The following is a 20,899-nucleotide window of genomic DNA, read 5'->3' on the forward strand; positions in this document are numbered from 1 at the left end:
CAACTTTTATTTCCTAACTATTTCACGTTCTTAGCCTGTTCACAGTTCCTCCCAAGTAATTTATAAAATCAGGACCATTGGCCACCCAATTCTTCCCCAATAAACGGTTGATGGGCAACATTTTCTAAGTATGAATAGTCTGCAAAGTAATAATGAAACCCTCCAGATTGGTGGCTTTCTTTCCCTCTTATCCATGCAACCAGTATCTAAATTCCTTTTGGGAAAGGGCAAGGGCAAAGGCAAATCATCCCCAACTATAGTCCTAACCAGAAGTTTGTTTGGCAAACTGGATACCTCACACAGAACTAGATCATGGCATGTCTCTGACTTTAAAAGCCAATATTTAAATGCTTACCTTTAACCTCTATCCTGTGGACAGAGAGGATAGAGAAGAAATAAAGATCCCCATTTTTCCTTCCCACATGCTTTTAGGCAAGTGAGTATCTATTTCAATAACAGTTAAATTAAAACTCACACACATTTCATTTGCATAGAGTAATGGACTGAATGTTCGGGTTCCCCCCCATATCCATATGTTGAAACCTTAACCCCAATGTGATGGCATCTAAAGGTAGGGCCTTTGGGAGGGAATTAGTTCAGGAGAGTAGAGCCCTCAGGGATGGGATCAGTGTCCTTATAAGAAGAGCAACCCTGTCTCTTCTTGACAACCTTGTCTTACCCGAAAGAGGAGACAGTGTGGGTCCCTGGAAGGAAGCCCCCAAAGCAAAGGCTGTTTTAATGCAGTGGATTAGAACGGATCATCTGACTTCCACACCTGGTGGCCAGGAGTTCAAAACGAAACTCCATGGGAGAAGAGAATTCTCTCTGCGGTGTCATGATACCTAGGGGCTGCAACACTTGAAATCACGAAACCACTCCGAGTCCGTAATTTAAACTTTATTTCATATCTATTGTTAAATTACACAAAATCAGTGAATAGTTTGTAAAGCTACACCATTGGACGGATGTTTACAGTTGAAATCACGGGATTTATAGGATGATGACCAAAACATGTATTTATAACATCCCTTATATACAATAATCAGTATAGACAGAGAAAATGCACATAATCTCTGCCAGCCATGCACACCACAATAACACAAAAGATTTTTTTTTTTGTTTTTTTGTTTTGTTTTTTTTCTGTAACAGGCTTTTCCACTGGCTTGGGCTCCATCCTGCTTTCTAAAGGTACTTATCTGTTTTAAGAGCAAATATTGTCAATTAAAACTAAACAAAACTGAAATACCACAGTGATCTACAGGATCTTTATTTTAAAAGCACAATGTACACAAAATAGTTTCACTCTAAAACACGTTGACTTCAAGGTGTGTTTGAGTTTTTAAGAAAAATTCCTTTCAGGTCTTTAGTTCTCAGATTTCCCAGGACTGCAACACTGTCAGATAAAACAAATTTCAGATATAGTGATACAAGTTCAGCGTCAAGAAAACTTATTTTTAAACCCAAATACTCAGCTTCTCGTCTGGCTTGTGGCCGTAAGTATTATGGACGAGACTGGATCATGCAAATAAGCAGCGGATTGTACAAGATATGACTTTATTGTCACACTCCTAAATGTGTAGCTCCTGAAAACATCAATGCTATTTCCAGTTGTCTTGTTGGATCGACAGCCAGAGGGTGTCTACAAAGTAGAGCAAAACCCGTAAAATGGACACTGCCCAGAATCACGGTGCTTGCTAGCAAGTGGGTGACATGCTTCTTCTCGTCCTGCTCGATTCATAACTGATCACCTACAAGTATTGTGCAGAGACTTAATATGAAATCACTTTCCTCAATGCATATGCTCCTGAGACACCCTCACCGCAGAACACTCTTTCTCTTTGTTCTTTCTTTTAAAAAAAACCAGGTGGAGCATTAACCCAGAGTATCGAAATACAGCTTTTGGTGTTACTAAATCACTGGCTATCTTAATGCTTATTCTACTGTTTTTTTTTTTCCCCATCTTGTAATTGTCTATGGTCTGTCAACACAAAAAGAACAAGTGGGTTAAAAGCTGCCAGCCCAACAGGCAATGGCACAATAAGAAGGTACAAAAAGTCAATAACAACTCATTCACATTCAAGTTCAATTCTATCTGATCAAGAAAAACTTCAGCAATAATTTTAGACACGTTATCCTGTTCAAGAGTGTCTTGATAAGGACCTCACTATACAAACACTGATAAGACAATTCTATAGAAAGAAAGTCCTGACTTGAATCCAGGATTCTATATCACAAGCAACTCAGCAACACACCATTTAGATGATGAAGAAAGATTCTATAAATGGGTTATTTTGGAATGAGCACAACTCGGAGAAGCCTTCAAATGAATGAGAAGCAGCGCCAAAAAGATTCCAGAATTGTTGAAATTACAGTGCCCAGAAAAGTGTTTTTGTTTACTATGAGATACAACCCTGTTTAAAACCTTTAAACGGTAGAAGGTAGAAGGTAGAAAAAGTTGAAAATTCTAAACATCTCTTAAATAACAAGATACGAATCCTGTTCTACTTGAAAAGCCAATATTTCTTACATAAAACTGCCCATGTTTGGGAGAGAAAAATCTTCATTTCTATAGTTTGGTAAGATTTACCATCAGTTCTTATTCCATTTAGATAGATTCCTGGTTAAAATCAGAAGAAAATAAAAGGTTTTGTGGTTAATTTTACTTTTTTAAATGTCTATATTCGTGCTTACCCCCGGGAACAAATGTTTGCTTCCAAGAGCAAGTTTGAACAGTGTACCATGAATAATTTGAGTCTTTTTCATAGCAAGAAGTCAAATGGTCACATTTTATGTTTTCATTTTGTCTCTATAGCTAATTTAAGCATTTCTTAAAATATTGAAACAGGAATTTCTGGTGAGTCTGGTTTGGCTTTTGGATTTTATAAATACTTCAACAAACCACAAATTTAATTAATTTTTAATTTAATTTTAATTTAATTTAAATGTAATTTAATTACATTCTGAAAGTTGTTTTACCCAAACACAGTATAACGTTTAATTGAAAGGCAACTGTAAAGGCAACATCTTAACTTTTTCCTTTTTTTTTTTTTTTTTTTTTTTTTAACCCTCCAGACTTAAGGAAGCAAGATGTGTTTGGAAACTCTCATGTTTTAAGATTTGCCATATCTCTACTGGCGCTTTGGGGCAAGCGCACAAAGGCCTCCGGGAGCCACTTAACGCCATTTCTCTACGCTGCCTATGTAGTCATTGGTGCCATTGCTGGCGCCGCCATTGCTCTGCTCTTGACCTGGGTTCTGCTTTCGGCTTTCACGGTTCTCCTTCTGGCTCGAATTCTGGGTCAGATTCTGAATCAGATTCTGAGTCACATTCTGGTTGGCATTCAGATTTGGGTTCTGACTCGGATTCTGACTCGGATTCTGGCTCTGGCCCTGGCTCTGGAAGTGGGTCTGAAGGAACCTCCCCTTCAGAAATTTGCGTTGTTCCTGACGCTTCTGCCTAGCTTCCTGATGTTCCTTCTGCCTCATAAACTGATACCTTTGCAAAAAGAGATCTTTCGCATAGCTGTACAATTCCATATCCAGAAAATTCAGTCCCTCAATCCGCTTTTGGATTTCCTCATTGATCTCTACACTAGAGGCCCTAGTGGTATTGTATTGGGTAAACGGCGAAATAAAGTTCATGTTGAAGGTTTTCTCAAACAGGTACTGGGTCTTCCGCTGAAACTCCGTGAGGCCGAAGAACGCCATGTGCTTCAGATTCGATTTGGCACTTTCCAGGAGGACCTTGTTTCTTTGCTTCTCAGGCATGACGGAGAGGTTGTAGCAGCCGACCAGGGTCAGGTCGGAGAGCATGCGCACCTGGCGGTTGTTGGCTAGGTTATAGGGACAGTCCATGAACTCTTTGAGGGGACAGCCAGACCAGTCATCACCTGTGTAGCAGCTGGGCAGCTCTTCAGAGGTTGGGGGCCTTCCGTCACAGACATGCAGGGACGCTTTCCATGTTGCCCCTCTCTGGACGTGCCTCCACTCACTCAAGTACCGGGACACTGGGTCTCGGAGGATGGTGATGTAGTGGAAGTTCCTATGGGCAAAGCACAAAGACCAGCACTCAGTGCCGTGGGTGACAAAAGTGGAGTCAGCAAGGTGCACGGCATCTGCGATGTTCTCTGATCAGTAAGGAGGGCAAAGGGGGAATGATGGTGATCTGGCAGCCTCTGTCCTGAGAGGTGTGTTGTAGACCACTGTCTGAGTCCCACGAGCCCATCCAGGTAGCTAACTCTTTCCCCCAGTTTGCCACTACTGTAGCTCATGAGTGTGGTTAGTCACCGGCTGAAATAGACATGGGAGCTGCCAATGGCACATACGCAAGCTACCACCTCGGTTTCAGCCTTTGCTAGCGTGATAATATTCCCAGCCCAGCCAAATTCACTCTATCAGCTCCAAAATGTCCCTTTTCTTTACGTACTGAAAGGATACCTGGGTGTCAGCAAGCGTGAAGCCTCTGCCATATGGCTATCCTCACTTTATTTTTTTTTTTAAGGTTTTATTTATTTGACAGAGAGAAATCACAAGAGAGGCAGGCAGAGAGAGAGGAAGGGAAGCAGGCTCTCCGCTGAGCAGAGAGCCCGATGCGGGACTCGATCCCAGGACCCTGAGATCATGACCTGAGCCGAAGGCAGCGGCTTAACCCACTGAGCCACCCAGGCGCCCCTGCTATCCTCACTTTAAAGCTGCAAACTGAAACATTTGTTCACATAGAGGACTAGCCACCACTGAAACCATACAAGCACGCACCCCAGCCCAGAAATGTCAAAGCCTAAGATGTGATCAGACGTACTCAAGGGGAGAAAGGACCCTGGGGTTGTGTTTTTATTTAAGAAATGATCCCCCACCCCACCCCACTGAGACTCAGGGGATGAAAGCTGAAGTCAAAGAAAGGCATATTGTAGAAGGAAAACAATAAACACTGACTATTAGCATTTCATTTCTTAGAGAAAACCTGGGGAACGGCTGGCGGCTTTTGTGAAATCTATTCATTCCAATCTGAGAGAGTGGTGGTTCCATACACCTGCCAAAGGGAACCAACTCAATCATAGATGGGCTGGGTCTGTTGGCTGATGTCCTCCGCGGAAAGGTTTCTCCCGAGTCTCGGCCTTCGAGCAACTTGGACCCCCTGGGGTCTATTCTGGGCATGGTGCTTCTTCTGGGCACGATCTTCCTTCTGTGACTGGAAAATTCTAAACATCCTTCAAGTTACAATCTGTCCTCTGAGCAAACTTAAGCCCACCGCCAGCTGCTGGCCCTCACCTCTTCCTCGGTGGTCTCGTAACACGTCTGCACTCAGCCTTTGTGAAAAATTTTGACAGTGAATTGTGACTATTTGTTTGTATTTCTGCTTAAACGATGTTCCCCAAGACAGGGACTCTGTGCTATTCTTCTAGAACTTCTGGGGAAGAGGAGGGAGAGAGTGAGGACCAGGAAGGCCATGCCTCATCCTACAAGAACTCTGGAGAATCTCCTAAGTGCCTTGCAAATATCACAAAACTTTTAAGAAATGACTGTATATACTTTTTTTCAGACTAAACAAACATGGGGCACAGGAGGAGCCTCTGGGAGTGAGGATGGAGAGGACAGAGAGCCTACCCCACTGCTCTACCTACGGCCCCATCTTGCCGGCGCCATGGAAACTCAAGTCTGCAAACACCCACGGCTAAACGGCCCCATGGCCATTACCGACAAAGGTGACTGCTATTCCCACGAGCTTCCTCCTTCCGCCCCTTGCTGTAATATTCATTCACTCCTTCATTCAATACATATTTATTAAGCCTTTATGCTAGGCCGGAGGCGATAGCTTAGTGGCAATTAGTCTGATTATTTGGAAAAAAGAAAAGAAATTTATGAAGTCCAGTGACACATTTGGATTAACCTTTCAACCAGCTTTAGCAGGCATGCATTATAATGGGGGCTGTTGCGTAGTTTAAACCCCCATGATAAAGTCACCTTCATGCTTAGCTGACAGTCCCTCTGGCCCGGCCTCGTTGGACTGGATTAAGACTACAGCGACATCTTCTGGTAAATCCTAGAGTGCAGCCTTGTGCCCCTCCAAGGCTCTCCCTCCCAAACACGCTCCCTTGTCTTTGGGAACAGATAGATCCCAATCACCAGGGTAAACGTCATGACCAATATTTTGGAAGCACCAGCCTCACGTAGAAAGAGAGAGGAGGCATGCCAGAGAGGCAGAGACACGCCCGGAGTCTCTCACATGGTGGATGTGTGATTCCATCCCCCTGAAGGTCTCCTTGTGCCCACAAGAGATGACGGCAGTTCAACGTGGGCAGCCTCCGTCTCGACATGGCAGGGGTGGTCAAGGCCACGGAGAAATGAGAGAAGCCCACACCCTGCCTGGCCTAGTGGCAGCAGCTGTCCTCTCCCCCCACCCCACCCCGACGATAACAGATGCAGGGATTGCCACAGCCCACGTATTCCAGGAAAGCCAGGCCTGGGCTCCCAGGCTGCCTCAGCGGGAAACACTCCCTGCTGCTGCAAACAGCGATTCCGGGGGTGAACAGGCAGCTGTGCTTAGAGGTCGGTGTGTCTGGGAGTGTCTGGCGTTCCTGCATGCCATACTGTGCGGGAGGTGGGAAGGCAGGTGTGGATAACACCTGGGAGATTTTGTTGGGCAAAAGATCCAGGAGGCCCATTATGCTGCGGAGAGAGTTGTTAGGGAAATGTCAGAGACGCAGTCCCTCCAGCCAGGCCACCTGAGGATGGGACAGCGCAGCCCAAGGGGAACGTGATGTGGGGGGGGGGCACTGAAACCCGGGTGGCGCTCTTCCCGTGGCCAGTTGAGGGCAAGTACCTCACGTGTGCCTGGCAGGGGTGCCCACAGCACCATGACATGGCATTTCGATAGAATGTGTTCTTTTTAAAAGTTATTTATTTATTTGACACACAGAGAGAGCACACAAGCAGGGGCAGAGGGAGACGGAGAAGCAAGATCCTCGCTGAGCAGGGAGCCCGATGCGAGGCTCCATCCCAGGACCCTGAGATCATGACCTGAGCCAAAGGCAGAGGCTTAACCCACTGAGCCACCCAGGCGCCCCCAACAGGATGTGTTCTTTTTTTTTTTTTTTTTTTTAAAGATTTTATTCATTTATTTGACAGACAGAGATCACAAGCAGGCAGAGAGGCAGGCAGAGAGAGAGGAAGGGAAGCAGGCTCCCTGCCGAGCAGAGAGCCCGATGTGGGGCTCGATCCCAGGACCCCGGGACCATGACCTGAGCCGAAGGCAGAGGCTTTAACCACTGAGCCACCCAGGATGTGTTCTTAATGGTTGGAGCGAGCACGAGGTGAGAGGAAAGCATCTCACCAGCCTAACAATATGGGCAAGAGCTTCTGCCACTTTATTTTGAAAACAAGTAAGAGCGAGAGGAGGCAAGAAGAGAGGAATGGAGTATGAGGCAGAAAAGCGAGCATGAGCAAAGTCACAGGACACAGACTAGCCTACTGTGTGTGCAAAAAGTGCACTGAATACCTCTTACTTGGGGGCGGGGGTGCCTAGCGGGCTGCTGTGGTTAAGCATCTGCCTTTGTTCGGCTCGGGAAGTGATCTCAGGGTCCTGGGATTGAGTCCAGCATTGGGCTCTCTGCTCAGTAGGGCACCTGCTTCCCTGTCTTTTTCCATGCCAGTCCCCTTGCTCGTGCTCTCTCTTGCTTTCTGATAAATACATAAGTAAATAAATATAAGTAAATAAAATCCTTTAAAAAAGAAAACAAAAACAAAAACCTCTTACTGGGAATGAAGGGTAGTGGCAGGGGTTGCAGCTGGAGGGGTAGCCACCGCCCTGGGTGTGGAAGGCCTCGGACCCCCCCACCCCCCAAGAAAGGATTTAGACGTCTGTAGCTGAGAGAGAGGCCCCCAAGGGAGTTTAAGCAGGGGAGTGACCTGATGAAATCAGTGTTTTAGCAAGCTCATGGGGTATGGGGTGTGGAGATGGAATTAGAGAAATTCGCCTAGTTTACTGCAGAAAACAAGGCAAAAGAAGGAGGGCAGACTAGAGACATTTTTAGGGGGTAGTGTTAACTGAACTTGGTGTCAAAACGAACGCAGGGGAGAGGAAGGAGGGTTAGGGATGGTTCTAGTTTTTGGCAGAAGGCCTCAGGTGCCCTGGGACATCCAAGTGAGAGTTGAATGGACAGATAGAGCACTCAGGGCGGGATCTGGCCTTAAGATAAAGATGTGGCATTAACAGCAAAAAGCAGTGATTTCAAACCACGACAGCGCACTTGCGGGTCGAATTTTAATTCTGCACCTGTGGCTTCGGCGCTTTGAAAACTGACTTTAAGTACCCTGAGGTAGCCCGAGGTTTTTTTTTCTTAATGCTAAGTATGATTTTCCACTATTCGGGACACTGCTTCAAGTTCCCTCACTGCCCTCTCGCTTCCCTTGAATATATTCCACTTTACTGGAATGTGTCCTCCAGGCACAGTCTGACAAGTGACAAGCAGGGACAGTCTGTCACCTCCCGCATCCTCAACACCATTTCTCCTAGTGTGGCCTAGTATATCACATCGGCCTTTTTGGAAGACAGGCCACACCGCTGATGCACAAGTCAACTAAACTCTTTCATTCTTTTACATGTAAGCCATTTTGAAACCCAATCTACTTTATCCTGGACCTGGGTGTAGTTTACTTGTGGCCCTGTTTAATTTCTCCTTGTTAGAGTAAGTCTGAGCCTGTCAAAACACATCTGGATTCTGATTATATCCCCTAATATCCTCGCCACATCTCCTTATTCCTTTTGGCAATGCCTCTATCCAGGCACTGATCAAAACAGAACAAGATGCAGGTGAGAACTGCCAGAAATCTCCCTTCAAGTGGATATTACTCCGAAGGGTGCTGCTGAACGGACGGATCTAATTGTAAACGAGTGAGCTATTTAAAATAGCTCAGCCCCAGGAAAATCATCACCAGCCTGTTTCGGTTAGTGATAATGGGACAGATATACCTTACGACAAAACGTGTCACTTAATTAAGATGAACAGGTGTCACATCTTTAAACTGGAGTCACGACTCCCCACCAGTCACCTAGGTGAATTTAATGACCATCGTCCAGTGTGCCTGTATGCCCCTGGTCCCTTACAGCAGAACAATATAAAAGTTAGAGTCCAGGCCAACTTTTTCCTGTCATTGCTAAGTATATAGAAACAACAATAGCAACCAACAAAGAGTTGTCCAAGCTTGAAACCTGGGGGCCACCTCCTCCATCTTGCTCACCACCACTGTGTGAACTTTCCCCAAGACCTTTGTTGATTCTAGATCCTAGGAGCATCAGGTCCATCCTTCCTATCGCTGCCTGGGGCCAGGCCCTTATCATTTCTCTACTGGGTCACTGCTGTAGGGTCCTGGCCCGCCTCCCAGCCTCTGGTCTCATGCCTAGCTCACCCCAGGCCCATATGACACACATCTGACCTGTCATTCCTTAGTTAAGACCTCTTAACCCTTATCAACTAGGACATGAAGTCCAAGCTCCTTCACACGCTAGACATAGCCTCGTGGGACCTGGTAACCACCACCTTTCTTTCCCTCCAGCCTCATCTCTTTCAAGCTCCTTCTACACAAGCCTTCCTCAATCACAAGGGATTTTATATCTCTCCCTCTGCTCCCCTGGCCTGAGCTCATGTAACAATCTCTGAAGACATTCTACTTGTCCTGGGGTGGGGGCGAGGGGGAGTGCAACCTGCTTCTAGTGGATGGGGTCTAGAAGAGCTGCGACACAGCCTACCGTGCAGACAAAGAATTATCCAAGTCAAAATGTCAATAGTCGAGAAACCCTGCTCTATTCTGTATGCTCCAGGTATAGAGAAGTAACTTTGTTTTCCGGATCCGTCCCAGGCAGTGATCCTACAGGCCCCTTTCCTTTGGATGCGGAATGCCCACTCTTTTGAATGGCTTGTGTATTTTGTAGGTTGCTTAGAGAGCTTCAAAACTCCGCTCTAAGATTGCTTCCTCCATGAAACCTTCCTTGACCTTCCTAGGCAGAGTGAACAGCCCTGGTATTCCTCTGTTCCAGCCATGCTGGAACTGTAGCATTTACTGCTACGTGCTGTGACTGTCTAGCGATCAGTCTGCGTCCCACATTGGACTCTGAGCTCTGGGAGGGCAGGGACCGCGTATCATTGATCAGTATAAGCTCCTCTGGGCCTGGCACAATGTTTGACAGAAAATTAGTGTTTAATAAAGGACTATTGAATGAACATCTGAAGCAGGAGCCGCAGAGCTTAGGATAAGTTAATAGTTAAGGCATCTTTTTCTTTGATAAGGAAAAGCCACTAGATGTCAGTGTTAAATAACAGATACACCACTTTACCCCTGTGATGGAACATTTTAAGGAGATCTAGTGATACGGAGCAGTTACCCCTGACTTTCTGTGCAGTAGCCCCACAAGAAAGAACGCTGAAAAATGTAAGGATATTAGACGTAAGTACATGGATAGACACGAGTACCATATTTTCATTTTTAACAGTTTATCCTGCAATAAGGACCTGAGTTCTAAGTCACAGCTTCCTAGGCTCATGGGAGTAAGAAGAAGCCTTTGAGACGGCACAGCACCTTGGTCAGACGTGTCTCTTTGGAGGTGGGAAAATCAAGGCCCTGAGAGAAACACGGACTTGCTCATAAGACACACATCCCTAATGGCCCTTGGAAATGGATCTAACTGCAGGGCACAATCCTGGGCTGAAGAGGGATATTTTAGCAGACCCTGCTTTGTGTCTGTTTGCATAATAAAGCAGGCCTGAAAGAACCCTCAGGAAGAGGAGATGTTTCCTGCTGAGAGAGAGGGCACAGCCCGGGGCTGGGGGCACTGGGGCCTGGTGCTTACACTTGAACTCCCACCTGGATCTTGGAGCTGATATTATTATTGTTCTCATCAGGAGGATGAAGAAACACAGAGAGAGATGATTTGGCCCAGTGTCACTTGGTGAGTTAAGTAGGGGTGCGGGGACTGAACCCATTTCTTTCTAGAACCTGTGCTCTTCCCATCCTCATACTGGGGCCAAAACCCAGGACTTCCACTTCTGGGACCAAACTAACATCCAGAATGTTCCAGAACCAGCAACATCAGTGCCACTTAGGAACTTGTTGGAAATGCACGTTCTGAGGTCCACTCACTGAACAGAAACCCAGGGGCTGGAACCCGGCCATCTGTATCTTAGGAAGCTCTTCAGGAAATTCTGTGACAGTCTTGAGAACCGCTGTCCCAGAGCAAACCCGAGCTCCCTGCTGCACGCCGCAGACAAGCCTAAGGACGCCCATTTCTGTCCAGGAAAAGCCCAGGACACTTGGCCTGAGCAAAAGTAGGAGGAACGTGCTGTAAACATCTCTTTCCCTTTTAGGCCCCTGGTTCCCGAATAAGGTTTTTCCTGCACTACTCAAAGGAAAAATAAATATCAAAGCCATCTCTTTTATGGAAGAAAGCCAACAAAACCCTACGAGTGAAGGTCACAGGAGTGATCAATAAAAAGTTAATTTAAGAAAGGAAACAAATTCTTAGCCCAAATCAATGACTGAACATTTTATTATACCTGTAGCTTTATTTTGTACTTTTTTTTTTTTTTTAAGTTCAGCCTTCATACATCTTGTTCTTGAGGAATGATGAGTGGCCGAAAAATACGAACCACGGTTGGGGGTCCTAAGTGAACTCCGAAAGCAGGGTAATATGGGACAGTGAGTCACTCGTGCCAAAGGTCTGGTCGCCTTCCCCGGTTAATGATGCCTAAACCAGGAGCACAGATCCTACCACCGCATGTAAGCGGCTCCATCAAAACAGGGAGGATGGTGCTCAGATCAAACAACATGAATACGTGAGCACCGACTACATAAAAGAAGAGTTAACTGCATCAAAGGCAAATAAGCCTCCAATGGGGTTGGATCCCTCAAGCCCTGGAGTTGCCATTTAACTGCTTTTCTCAGGTGACTCCAATGCTTGCCAACAGTCCCCACCGAGGGGCTGCATCAACGTGGTGATCCGCAGTGGCCACAGCCTCATAAGGAAATGTGAGATTTCAAGAGGGGACGACTTGGAAGTGGGGGGAACGCTCGCTGACATGTATTGTGGCTGGTACGTTTCTCAAGATCCCCTTGAGTCTCAGCGAGCAGAGGGAGCCGTTGCGTTTGTGCAAAGTGAGTTGTTAAAGCAGTGGTACCCAGGATTTTATCTGATTGTCCTCCCAGCCTTACGCAGACCCAAGTGGTCTGGACGCCGAACGTCTCCCTTTGCCCTTCAAGTTGACGCTATGGGCTTGTGACAAGGCTGGGCTCTTCTGGGCAACCCATGAGAGGTAGGGGGCAAGGCCAACCCTCGGGAGCCCGCTGATGGATAAGGCCACCAGGACTGGGACTGCGTCTTTGTTTGGACTGATGAGGGTCCACAACAGGATGGACGCATTCCAGGAAAAGCAACTCGGAAGAGACTGAAGATCTCACCCGCCACCGTGCACAGACCTTCCTGTTATTATTCTTCACACCTCCCCCAAAGGAGCAGTTCTATGTATATAAAGTAATACCTTCATTAACACCTTAATTAAGTGAGCTTTTTCCTTTGGCTAACTGAAGTTGCTTCACGTGTCTTCCTTGTGTTTATTAAAAAGAAAAAATCTCTTTGTTTCTGCTCTATGGATCTCTCTCTGCCCCCAGTTCTCCCACCTTCCAGAAAGGTCAGCCTGGTGAGGGGAGCTGGTCTGGCTGGCTGAGTAGGACCTTCTTTCCTGGGTGGCCCCAAGCTAGGGCTGGGCCTGCAGCTGTATGTGTGTGTGTGTGTGTTCCGAGGGTACACTAGACTGATGGACTTTTGTTAAGCATAAGGATGTTTTTCTAAGCTATTCTCCACTTCTTTTACAATACAGCAAAATGATGTTTCCTCCTTTGTCGAAAAGGAAGAAAAGAAAGTTTCTATCGCCTGTAAATTCAAACCCAACATGAAATTCTTCACATAATCAGCCCTGGTGGTATTTACTTCTTTTCTTTTTTTTAAAGAAATCTAATGATCCTCCTTCCTGAAGCCCAGTGGTCTCCCAAGTACATAAATCTAAGGACTCTGCAAACAGTGAGAAAACGGAGTTCTTTAAACAAGATGTGAAATTCCAGGCTTTATGACCCGTAGTCACTAGCCTTCACCCAGGGTCCACTCAAATGCTTGGTGGCATGAAGATTTCTGCCGCTTGCACCGTCCCCTGACATTTTTTTGCACTCTGAAATTATTCTGTGAGTCTTGGCTCATTAATTCTCAGTGTGTTTTTGAGGTGTAAAGAAGTTTCAGAGAAAAACCCCTTCAGTGTGTAGATGAGGGAGTGGGGTCCCATGAAGGGATATGGTCTGCCCATGTCATGGGAAGGCCCGTTCTGCCACGGGCTATACAAACTCTACCATCGGGCCTTCCCTCCCTGCCTGGTACTTCTCAGCTTCCAGAGTGTTCCTATGGGGCATCCTTCTGTCTACGTTCATCTCCTGAGGTTGCTGCCTGGGGTGGCCAGCGAGAGGGACTGGGTCTCTTCTATCCTTCAGCAGGGTGGACAGAGGTGAGCAGTGGTGAGCCTTAGCCTGTAGAGGACAGGAGGAGGCCAGGGAAATGTCTAGATGTGCCATCGAGATAAACATGCTTACTGTCTTGGTCTCCAGGTGAGCATCCTTTGAATCCCTTGCCCTGGAACTCTTGTTCCTGCCCTGCCTTTTACTGGAAAGCACATCCATTACAAAACACTGCTCAAGGTTTCAATCAGGAAGTCATAAAAATGCTACCTTCATGACATTCAGCACAAAGTTAGGGACATGGTGTCCTTTTAGCCCTGGAGGCGAGAAGCTTGGCCTTGCACTGCAAGACACGTATCTACTCAATCTACAGTCAGTGAACCATCCCTGGGTGATCTAGGAGTTGCCATACTTAAAGCTGTGGACAGAGTTGTGAGGAGCTCATATCTATACGGGCCTCTGCTCTCAAAGGGCTTAAACTTTAGTTGGGGAGACAGAAGCACAGTTCAGTAGGGGCTGGGGTAAAGGCAGAACATAGCAAAGGGCTACTTGTGTCATATAGAGTCCAAGTGCACAATGAGTCAGAGAGAGGAGAGTGTATTGTGTGCTAGAGTCATCAAGGAAGGCTTCGTGGAGGAGGAGGAGAAAGCTGACCAAGCCCTAAGGGGTCAGAAAGGATTCAAGCAGGTGTGTGGTGTGGAGGGTTGCCGGCATTCTGACTTCAGCAAACAGCACAGCAGGGGGATACTCGGCAATGTTCTGAATCAGTGGGTACGGACACATGCCGGGCACTGTGCTGGCTCATTTCTCACAAAACCCTACCACGTAGGTGCCAGTGCCTTCCTTCATTTTAGGCCCAGGGTATGTAATGATGAGGAGGGTCCATTCTCAAGCTGGACCATCCAAGATAGCTACCAGCCCCACATGGCTCTTGAGCCTCTGGAAATTTGGCTAATCTAAAAGATGTCGTGCCTTTAACGTTTTCAGGCAGACTAAGGTTTCCAAGACTGAGGGGGAAGAGAGACTATCCTGTTAACCAATTAGGATTTATAAAGCTTACATGGTTGAGATAATACCATTTTTGATACATGGGGTTCAATATATTATTAAATTTAATTTCACTGTATCTTTTCACTTTCAATGGGGCTACTAGGAGATTTAAAATGACAAATGGGCCTTGCATTGTATTTCCATGGGACAGTGCTACTCTAACTACGCAGCCAAACTGCCTGGGTTCAAACTCCAGCTGTGGTAGTTACTAGCTGTGTGGACCTGGGCAAAAGACTTAACTTCTCTGTGCTTCAATTTTTCTCATGTATGATCTGGGGGGGAAACCATAGGGTCTCAATGAAGATAAAAATTACACACACACACACACACACACACGTACATATATAAAGTTGTCAGAACCGTGCAGAACATAACATTCTGCAGATCTTAATTAATATGATTATTGTTGTTGCTGTCATACAGTTAAGGGTATTCAGCTAAAAGGTGCTAATTGAACCTTCCTAAAATCACTCAGCGAGTTAGTGACCGTCTGTCGGGTTTGTGTGATTCCTGAGCCCAGACTCTTGCCCGCTGCCCTGGTCAATGCCCTGTTTGCTGTCTGAGTCTTCCGCTTGTGGGCTCTCACTGGGCTGTGTGGGCTCTCACTGGGCTGTACGGGCTCCCATGGGCCCCAGGCACTGAGCTCAGCCCCCTGAGCCATCAGCCAAGGGCACCACGGGCCTGGCCAGAGCAGGAAGTTCAACCCAGAAGGTAGCAGGGGGGCACCTGGGTGGCTCAGTCAGTTAAGCATCTGCCCTCGGCCCAGGTCATGGTCCCAGGGTCCTGGGATCAAGCCCGTGTCAGGCTCCCTGCTTGGTGGGGAGCCCATTTCTCCCTCTCCTACTCCCCCTGGTTGTGGGCTGGCGCTCTCTCTCCTTATTTTGTCAAATAAATAAATAAATAAAAATTCTTCCAAAAAAAACCCCAAAACGTAATTTATAAACCAAGAGGTAGCCAAATATGCCAGGACGTGAAGGGAGGTGCGGATCTTGTGGGTTCTGTAGGGCTGCTACTGAGCCCTGGGGATGGAAATGGCCACATGAGACGTAGCGGCTGGGGCCGGGGGTCCAGCTGGTGACTGTTCTGGCCCCAAATTCCCATTGTGCAGACGAGGAAACCAGATAGCCAGCTCCCTTGCCCGCCCCATATTGTGAGAAATCCGGAGACACATGGAATCATTTCTTTAGGGACCTCCACGAAGACAAGGAATCAAGTAACAGGGCTTTTTCACGTGGTAGACAGTCAATAAATATCACTGAAGGGAATTTTGAGCAGAAGGTAACCGGCTGTCCTCACTCACCTGGGCCTGCTGTACACGGGTTGTCTGGGAGGCAGGCACCTCAAGCCTGCTTTGGAGAAATCATTAGAGGAAATGAGTCAAGATAAATGCCTGCTCTCAGTGTTGTGCGATTTTCCAGAACAGCGTGGAGGGAAAGTTTCCCCCCAAATGAAAGCTGCCCTTCTCAAGCCCCGGGTTGATTTTAATGAGCTCTAATATTGTTTTAAGGCGCTGAGAGAGATGAAGTGTAAACCCTGGCTTTTGGTGGGGGGAAAGCAGATCTCGTTAACCATTTCAACTGGAAAGAATTGGAGCCATTCAGAATTTCACCGGCTGGCAGGGTCATGCCTCCTTCCCCCGGGAAAGGTTTTGCTGCAGGTATTAGGGCTGCAAAAGGCACGATTACTGGATACCATGGCCTGTATGTGTGTGGAAATAAGCATTCTAGATGGTACCAGGCAGAGCCTTGTTTCTTTATCGTGATCACACTGGGAATAGAAAAATAACTCACCAATCCTCCCCACCAACCCCTTCATCTGCTGAAGAATCTGGTGTCACACTGAAGTGAGTACGGGAAAGGGCAGCGAAGCCACAAAGATCCTGCCTGAGCAGAAGGAATTCTTTTGAAGGTTAAGCTGGTGCTAAGAGTTTACCAAGAGTTCTCTAAGTGCTGGATGTCACTGGGTCTGTTTTTCATGGTGTCAATAAGAGACTTTGGAGAGCCGCATTTTCCCTTTTGGGCAAAAGGGGAATTTGGAATTGCTGGTGTGGCGGTTATTTTTATGCCTGTCCACATGCGACAGAGTGGAAAAACATGGTGCACAAAACCAGATAAGTATGTATGTTGTCAAATCTATGTCACTGTTCCAGTTTGGCTGGTGAAAGCGGAAATATCTCACCATCTTTGACAGAGCAGAAGCTGTTTTTTAAAAATGGCGCTTCACAAGCACCATCTTGGGTAAAATGGGGCCCGGATATCTCTGAGAAGGAACAGAACCATCTTTGAGTCACAGTGGGGAGCAGGTCACAGAGTAGGGAGCCATGTCCTACGTGTGTAAACCAGCCCACCTGCTGGAAGGCAAGGACCCTGTAAAGGGAACTGATAGGGGCCACGCACAGACGAAGGCAATAGACCCATCTCTGGCACAGAGTAGTCCAATGGCTTTACCAACAAGAACACCCAAACCCAGAGATAAGTACGGGCTTGTCTGGGGTACCCTGGCCAGTCTGTGGCAGAGCTGTGATCCAAAACCAAGTCTCTGACTCCTTCCCCAGGTTTCAAAGTATCATGCTCAAGGTGACTGATAAACAAGAATCAGCTTCAGAAAAAGGTAGCCCCTTGGGGTGATGCTCACTGATGTCCCCCTGCAAGATCCAAAAGCCATAGAGAAGGACTAAAAGTCAAGGGAGATATCCGACTTGGATTTTCCAAATTAAGGCAAACCCTTAGGGGTGGCCCTACCCTCCGCCTCTTCCATCAGTCATTCACTCTGAAGACATGTCACTGGGGAGTTAGACTCACTAACGTGCTACATGGGTCACCTCCACTGCTTTCCCCCTGGCTTGGTTTTTCTCCCTGGAAATGAGGTCAATTCTCTGAGATAGCGACCCACGGTTAAGTTGGATTTAAGGCCATAGAGGATTATTCCAAATGACATTCCCCTTCCCACAGTGACTTTTCAGAAAGGTCATCTGAAGAAAAGCACTGGTATCACTGGGAGAAGGAGGGAGGGATGGGGGAGGGCTAATAACAACCGGAAGTTTCATGGGACATGACGAATGGCTCACAGTCCTTATAATTTAAGTTCCTCACACAATCCCTCTAAGTATACAGGATTAAAAAAAAAATAGAACTGCCATTTTACAGAGGAAGAACCTGAACTTTAAACACAGGAAGCGACTTGCTCAAGGATACGCACTTGGTTGACAGTGGGTCTATGACTAGAATCCGGGTCTATGACTAGAACCCGGGTCTCTGAACTCCTGATTCTATCTTTTCCTCATGATTCTCTGCTGCCTGTTGGGCCCCTAAGGGATATCGGAACAGTCCATTTCTCTTGTTTTGTCTTCCTAACCAGGCTGTACATTCCCTGAAGGTCAGTACTGCCTGGCAATTGCCTCTTGTCTCTCTCGGCACTGGGCCCAGCTCCTTATGGGACTACAGACTGGGAGGTCAGCAGATGGAAGGTCTACCATGAAGCTTTGGAATTGGCCGGGATGCTCCTTTTTGCCCTGTCCTACGGGCCTCAGGGTTGGCCTTCCCTGCCTGGGAGAGACTGTGGCCCATGTGAAGCCACTCGACTGGCCACTGGGGGCCAGGGAAAGTCCCAACCAGGATGCCTGATCCTTTCTGCTCAAAGAAAACACAGGAATTGAAAATGAGGCCATAGGGTGACAGTTTTGATCAAACTCCTTTTTCTTTTCAGAATCATAAATCAGTCAGGTACACACTAAGTTAAAACAAGATCTGATCTTCCTGAAGCTGTTTTTGAAGTCCTGTTGTTCCCCTAACATACCTCCTTCCATTCTGCATTTCACAAGTCATGGTGTTACCAGGAACGGGCATGGGAGAACACATCAACCTTCACCTTGTGCATGGTGGGAAGAATACGTTGACAGGTGAAATATGGGTGGGTATCTTTCCGAGAGGCCAGTGTGGCTGCATTTCAGTGAAAGAGCACCCTGTGGGTGACAAGTATTTCTCAGTTCGTTCTCAAGGATTAAAGAGCTAATATTCAAAGTCTTTTTGGAGGCATAACACCCTCTGTCTTCCTCTAAAAAGTTCTCCATGGCAAAGATTCTTTTAACAAAGCCCATTTTCTCCATCTCTTGTAAGAGCTTGCCAACGAATGTGCCAGTCCATTTCATAGATGCAGCTACTACTGCCCAGAGGGGGAAAGGTCCCACAGCTAGTAGGTGATCGAGTTACCTATGTCTGAAACTCGTGTCTAGACATCCAGACTCGTTTTGCTACCCCACACCACTTTGCTCATTCATTCGAGAATGAAAGCAAAAAGTCACAGGCAGCAGCGCAAGGCTCCCTGCAACGCCCTGTGGGGGATGCAACCGGGACCAGCCGTGTGGGGTGGCAAGGTTTTCAGGGGTGCTGCGGAGCACAAGCTCCTCCCTCTCACAGTTGGCCAGGAAACCACCAAGTCAAGTTTCCTCCTTTGGCTTAAGGATCTGCCCTCTTTGTGTGTGGTGGGAGCAGGGGGGACTTAGCAGTCCTTTAGATGGGGGAAGCTTTAATAATCAGCCTCTGCCTTGGGGAAGTGGCAGAGCGTATGCAGAGACAGGCACGCTGGGTTCTGAGGAAGGATAAGGAGGCTGAGAACAAAAACGGAGGACACCAAAGGCAAATTTGGCTGCCTTATAATTTTGCTGGGGCTGAGGACCTGTCAGGAGTCTCTGGTTTAAAAGTCAATGTGAAGCAAAAATAGAAAGGGTAAAAGCACAAGGCTTTGCCGAGAAAATTAGCAGACTGAGTTTCAGGTGAATAAGCCATGATTTGTGGCTCAGTTACTGGTCTAGTCATGTCCTCCATCCTGGCAATGTCCTGCCCCACGCGGACTCCACACTCCGCACACCAAACTCGTCCTCCCTGTGCCTCATGCCTTTGCTCCTGCTGCCCCACCAGGCACAGCATTACCTGGTCCTCACTACTCAACTCTCCAAATGGGGCTGCAGGGCTGTCTTCTTGAAGCTTCCTTCCTCCCGATGTCCACAGCTGAGGCAGCCATGCCTTCCTCTGAACCTCCAAAGAGAGTTATCTGGACTCTCAGGTCATCCCGATCATCTGATATCAGAATGTAAGATATTCGTGTCTGATTGTTCTCTTCCCTGCAAGGCTGTGGGTCCCTCAAGAAGAGGGCAGGACCAAGCCTTCTTTGTACCTCTTTTCCTCTCCCCCTAGACCAGCTTAGTTGGCCCATAGTCTCCAGAAACAGCCAGCTGTTGATAAATGCTTTGTAGTTAAGAGCTCTGTCTCTGGAGCCAGAGAGTTCTGGAAGCCAGCCCCAGCTCCCGTAACCTTGTGCAAATTACTTAAGCTCTCTAAATCTTGGTTTCCTCATCTGCAAGCACCCACTTCCCAGTGGTGTGATTTTTGAACGAGATGACCCTTGCAGAGAGAGAGCTTAGCACCGTGCAGGACGCCTGGGTCTGCATCCCATGATTAGTGGCATTTAGTGCATTTAGTACATTAGTACATTTCTCTTACCAAAATGTACCTCTCAGGCTCCCTTGATCAATAACCCCATAGAGCCGTTTCCCCAGAAGTAAAGGGAATCGCGTTGGGGGAGGGGGGGTTGTTAAATGTCCTGACTCACACTGTATTTACAGGGACATCTACCTCCATCACCATGCAAGGGAAGACAGTCCCTGGTTTCAACTGGAATCCAGTATTTCTGTGGCCTGCATGCTGAACGCCGCTGAAGCCTCCGTTCCCTGAGCAGTGGTTTGTGGAGATGGAATAGCGGCAGTTTTTCATTTTCCGGAGTCCACTCACCCTTCCAAGAATCTCAATGCCTCATTGATTCATAATACAGTGCATAAAGATTTCATTTTTCCTGCCCACAGTGATACATTAGGGAGGCAATGTGTTTTGCCACTGAAAAGTTTGCTTAGTAGAAAAATTTGGAGTTTTGACATTCAGGAAATTACAGTCATCTGTAAAACACGATTGATATGCCCAGGCTAACATTTTCATTGCACTTGCAGAGCCAGAATAACTATGGTAAAATATGTGTTGCCCCACACACATTTTGAGATCTTTTATGGAAACATTTATTAGGACCGAGAACCCCTCCCTGGGCTCCAGGACTGTCATGGCTGTGTGATCCCCAAGGATACCGCCATTGACCAAACCAAGACCCTAGTTCTCAAACAAAGCAATGGCTCAACACTTCAGACCTGGTCTTGGGTTGGAGGCTGGAGCTATGGTTTTGTGTGTCACCATGTTAGGCATGAGAAAGAACTGAGAAAAACGAGTTTGAAAATTCCACCTCATTTGTGGCATTGTGAGGCAGCCGTGAAACTCACGGGCATATAATAGGTAGAGCTAGAAGTTGAAGGCTTACAATAG

At 47.0% G+C, this 20,899-nt stretch overlaps 1 protein-coding gene across 2 annotated transcripts in view; it reads right to left on the reverse strand.

Moving 5' to 3' along the window:
• Positions 1 to 896: 896 nt before the first annotated feature.
• The window catches only part of HS6ST2 (heparan sulfate 6-O-sulfotransferase 2), a 281,651-nt gene continuing 261,648 nt past the window's right edge, over positions 897 to 20,899 (reverse strand). For both annotated transcript variants that reach the window (XM_045996489.1, XM_045996488.1), the window contains one exon: positions 897 to 4,041. In XM_045996489.1, the coding sequence (XP_045852445.1) occupies positions 3,174 to 4,041 (868 nt within the window). In that variant the 3' untranslated portion in view covers positions 897 to 3,173. The remainder of the gene's footprint in view (positions 4,042 to 20,899) is intronic.

The sequence above is a fragment of the Meles meles genome, chromosome X (assembly GCF_922984935.1).
Source record: "Meles meles chromosome X, mMelMel3.1 paternal haplotype, whole genome shotgun sequence".
Taxonomy (NCBI): Eukaryota; Metazoa; Chordata; class Mammalia; order Carnivora; family Mustelidae; genus Meles; species Meles meles.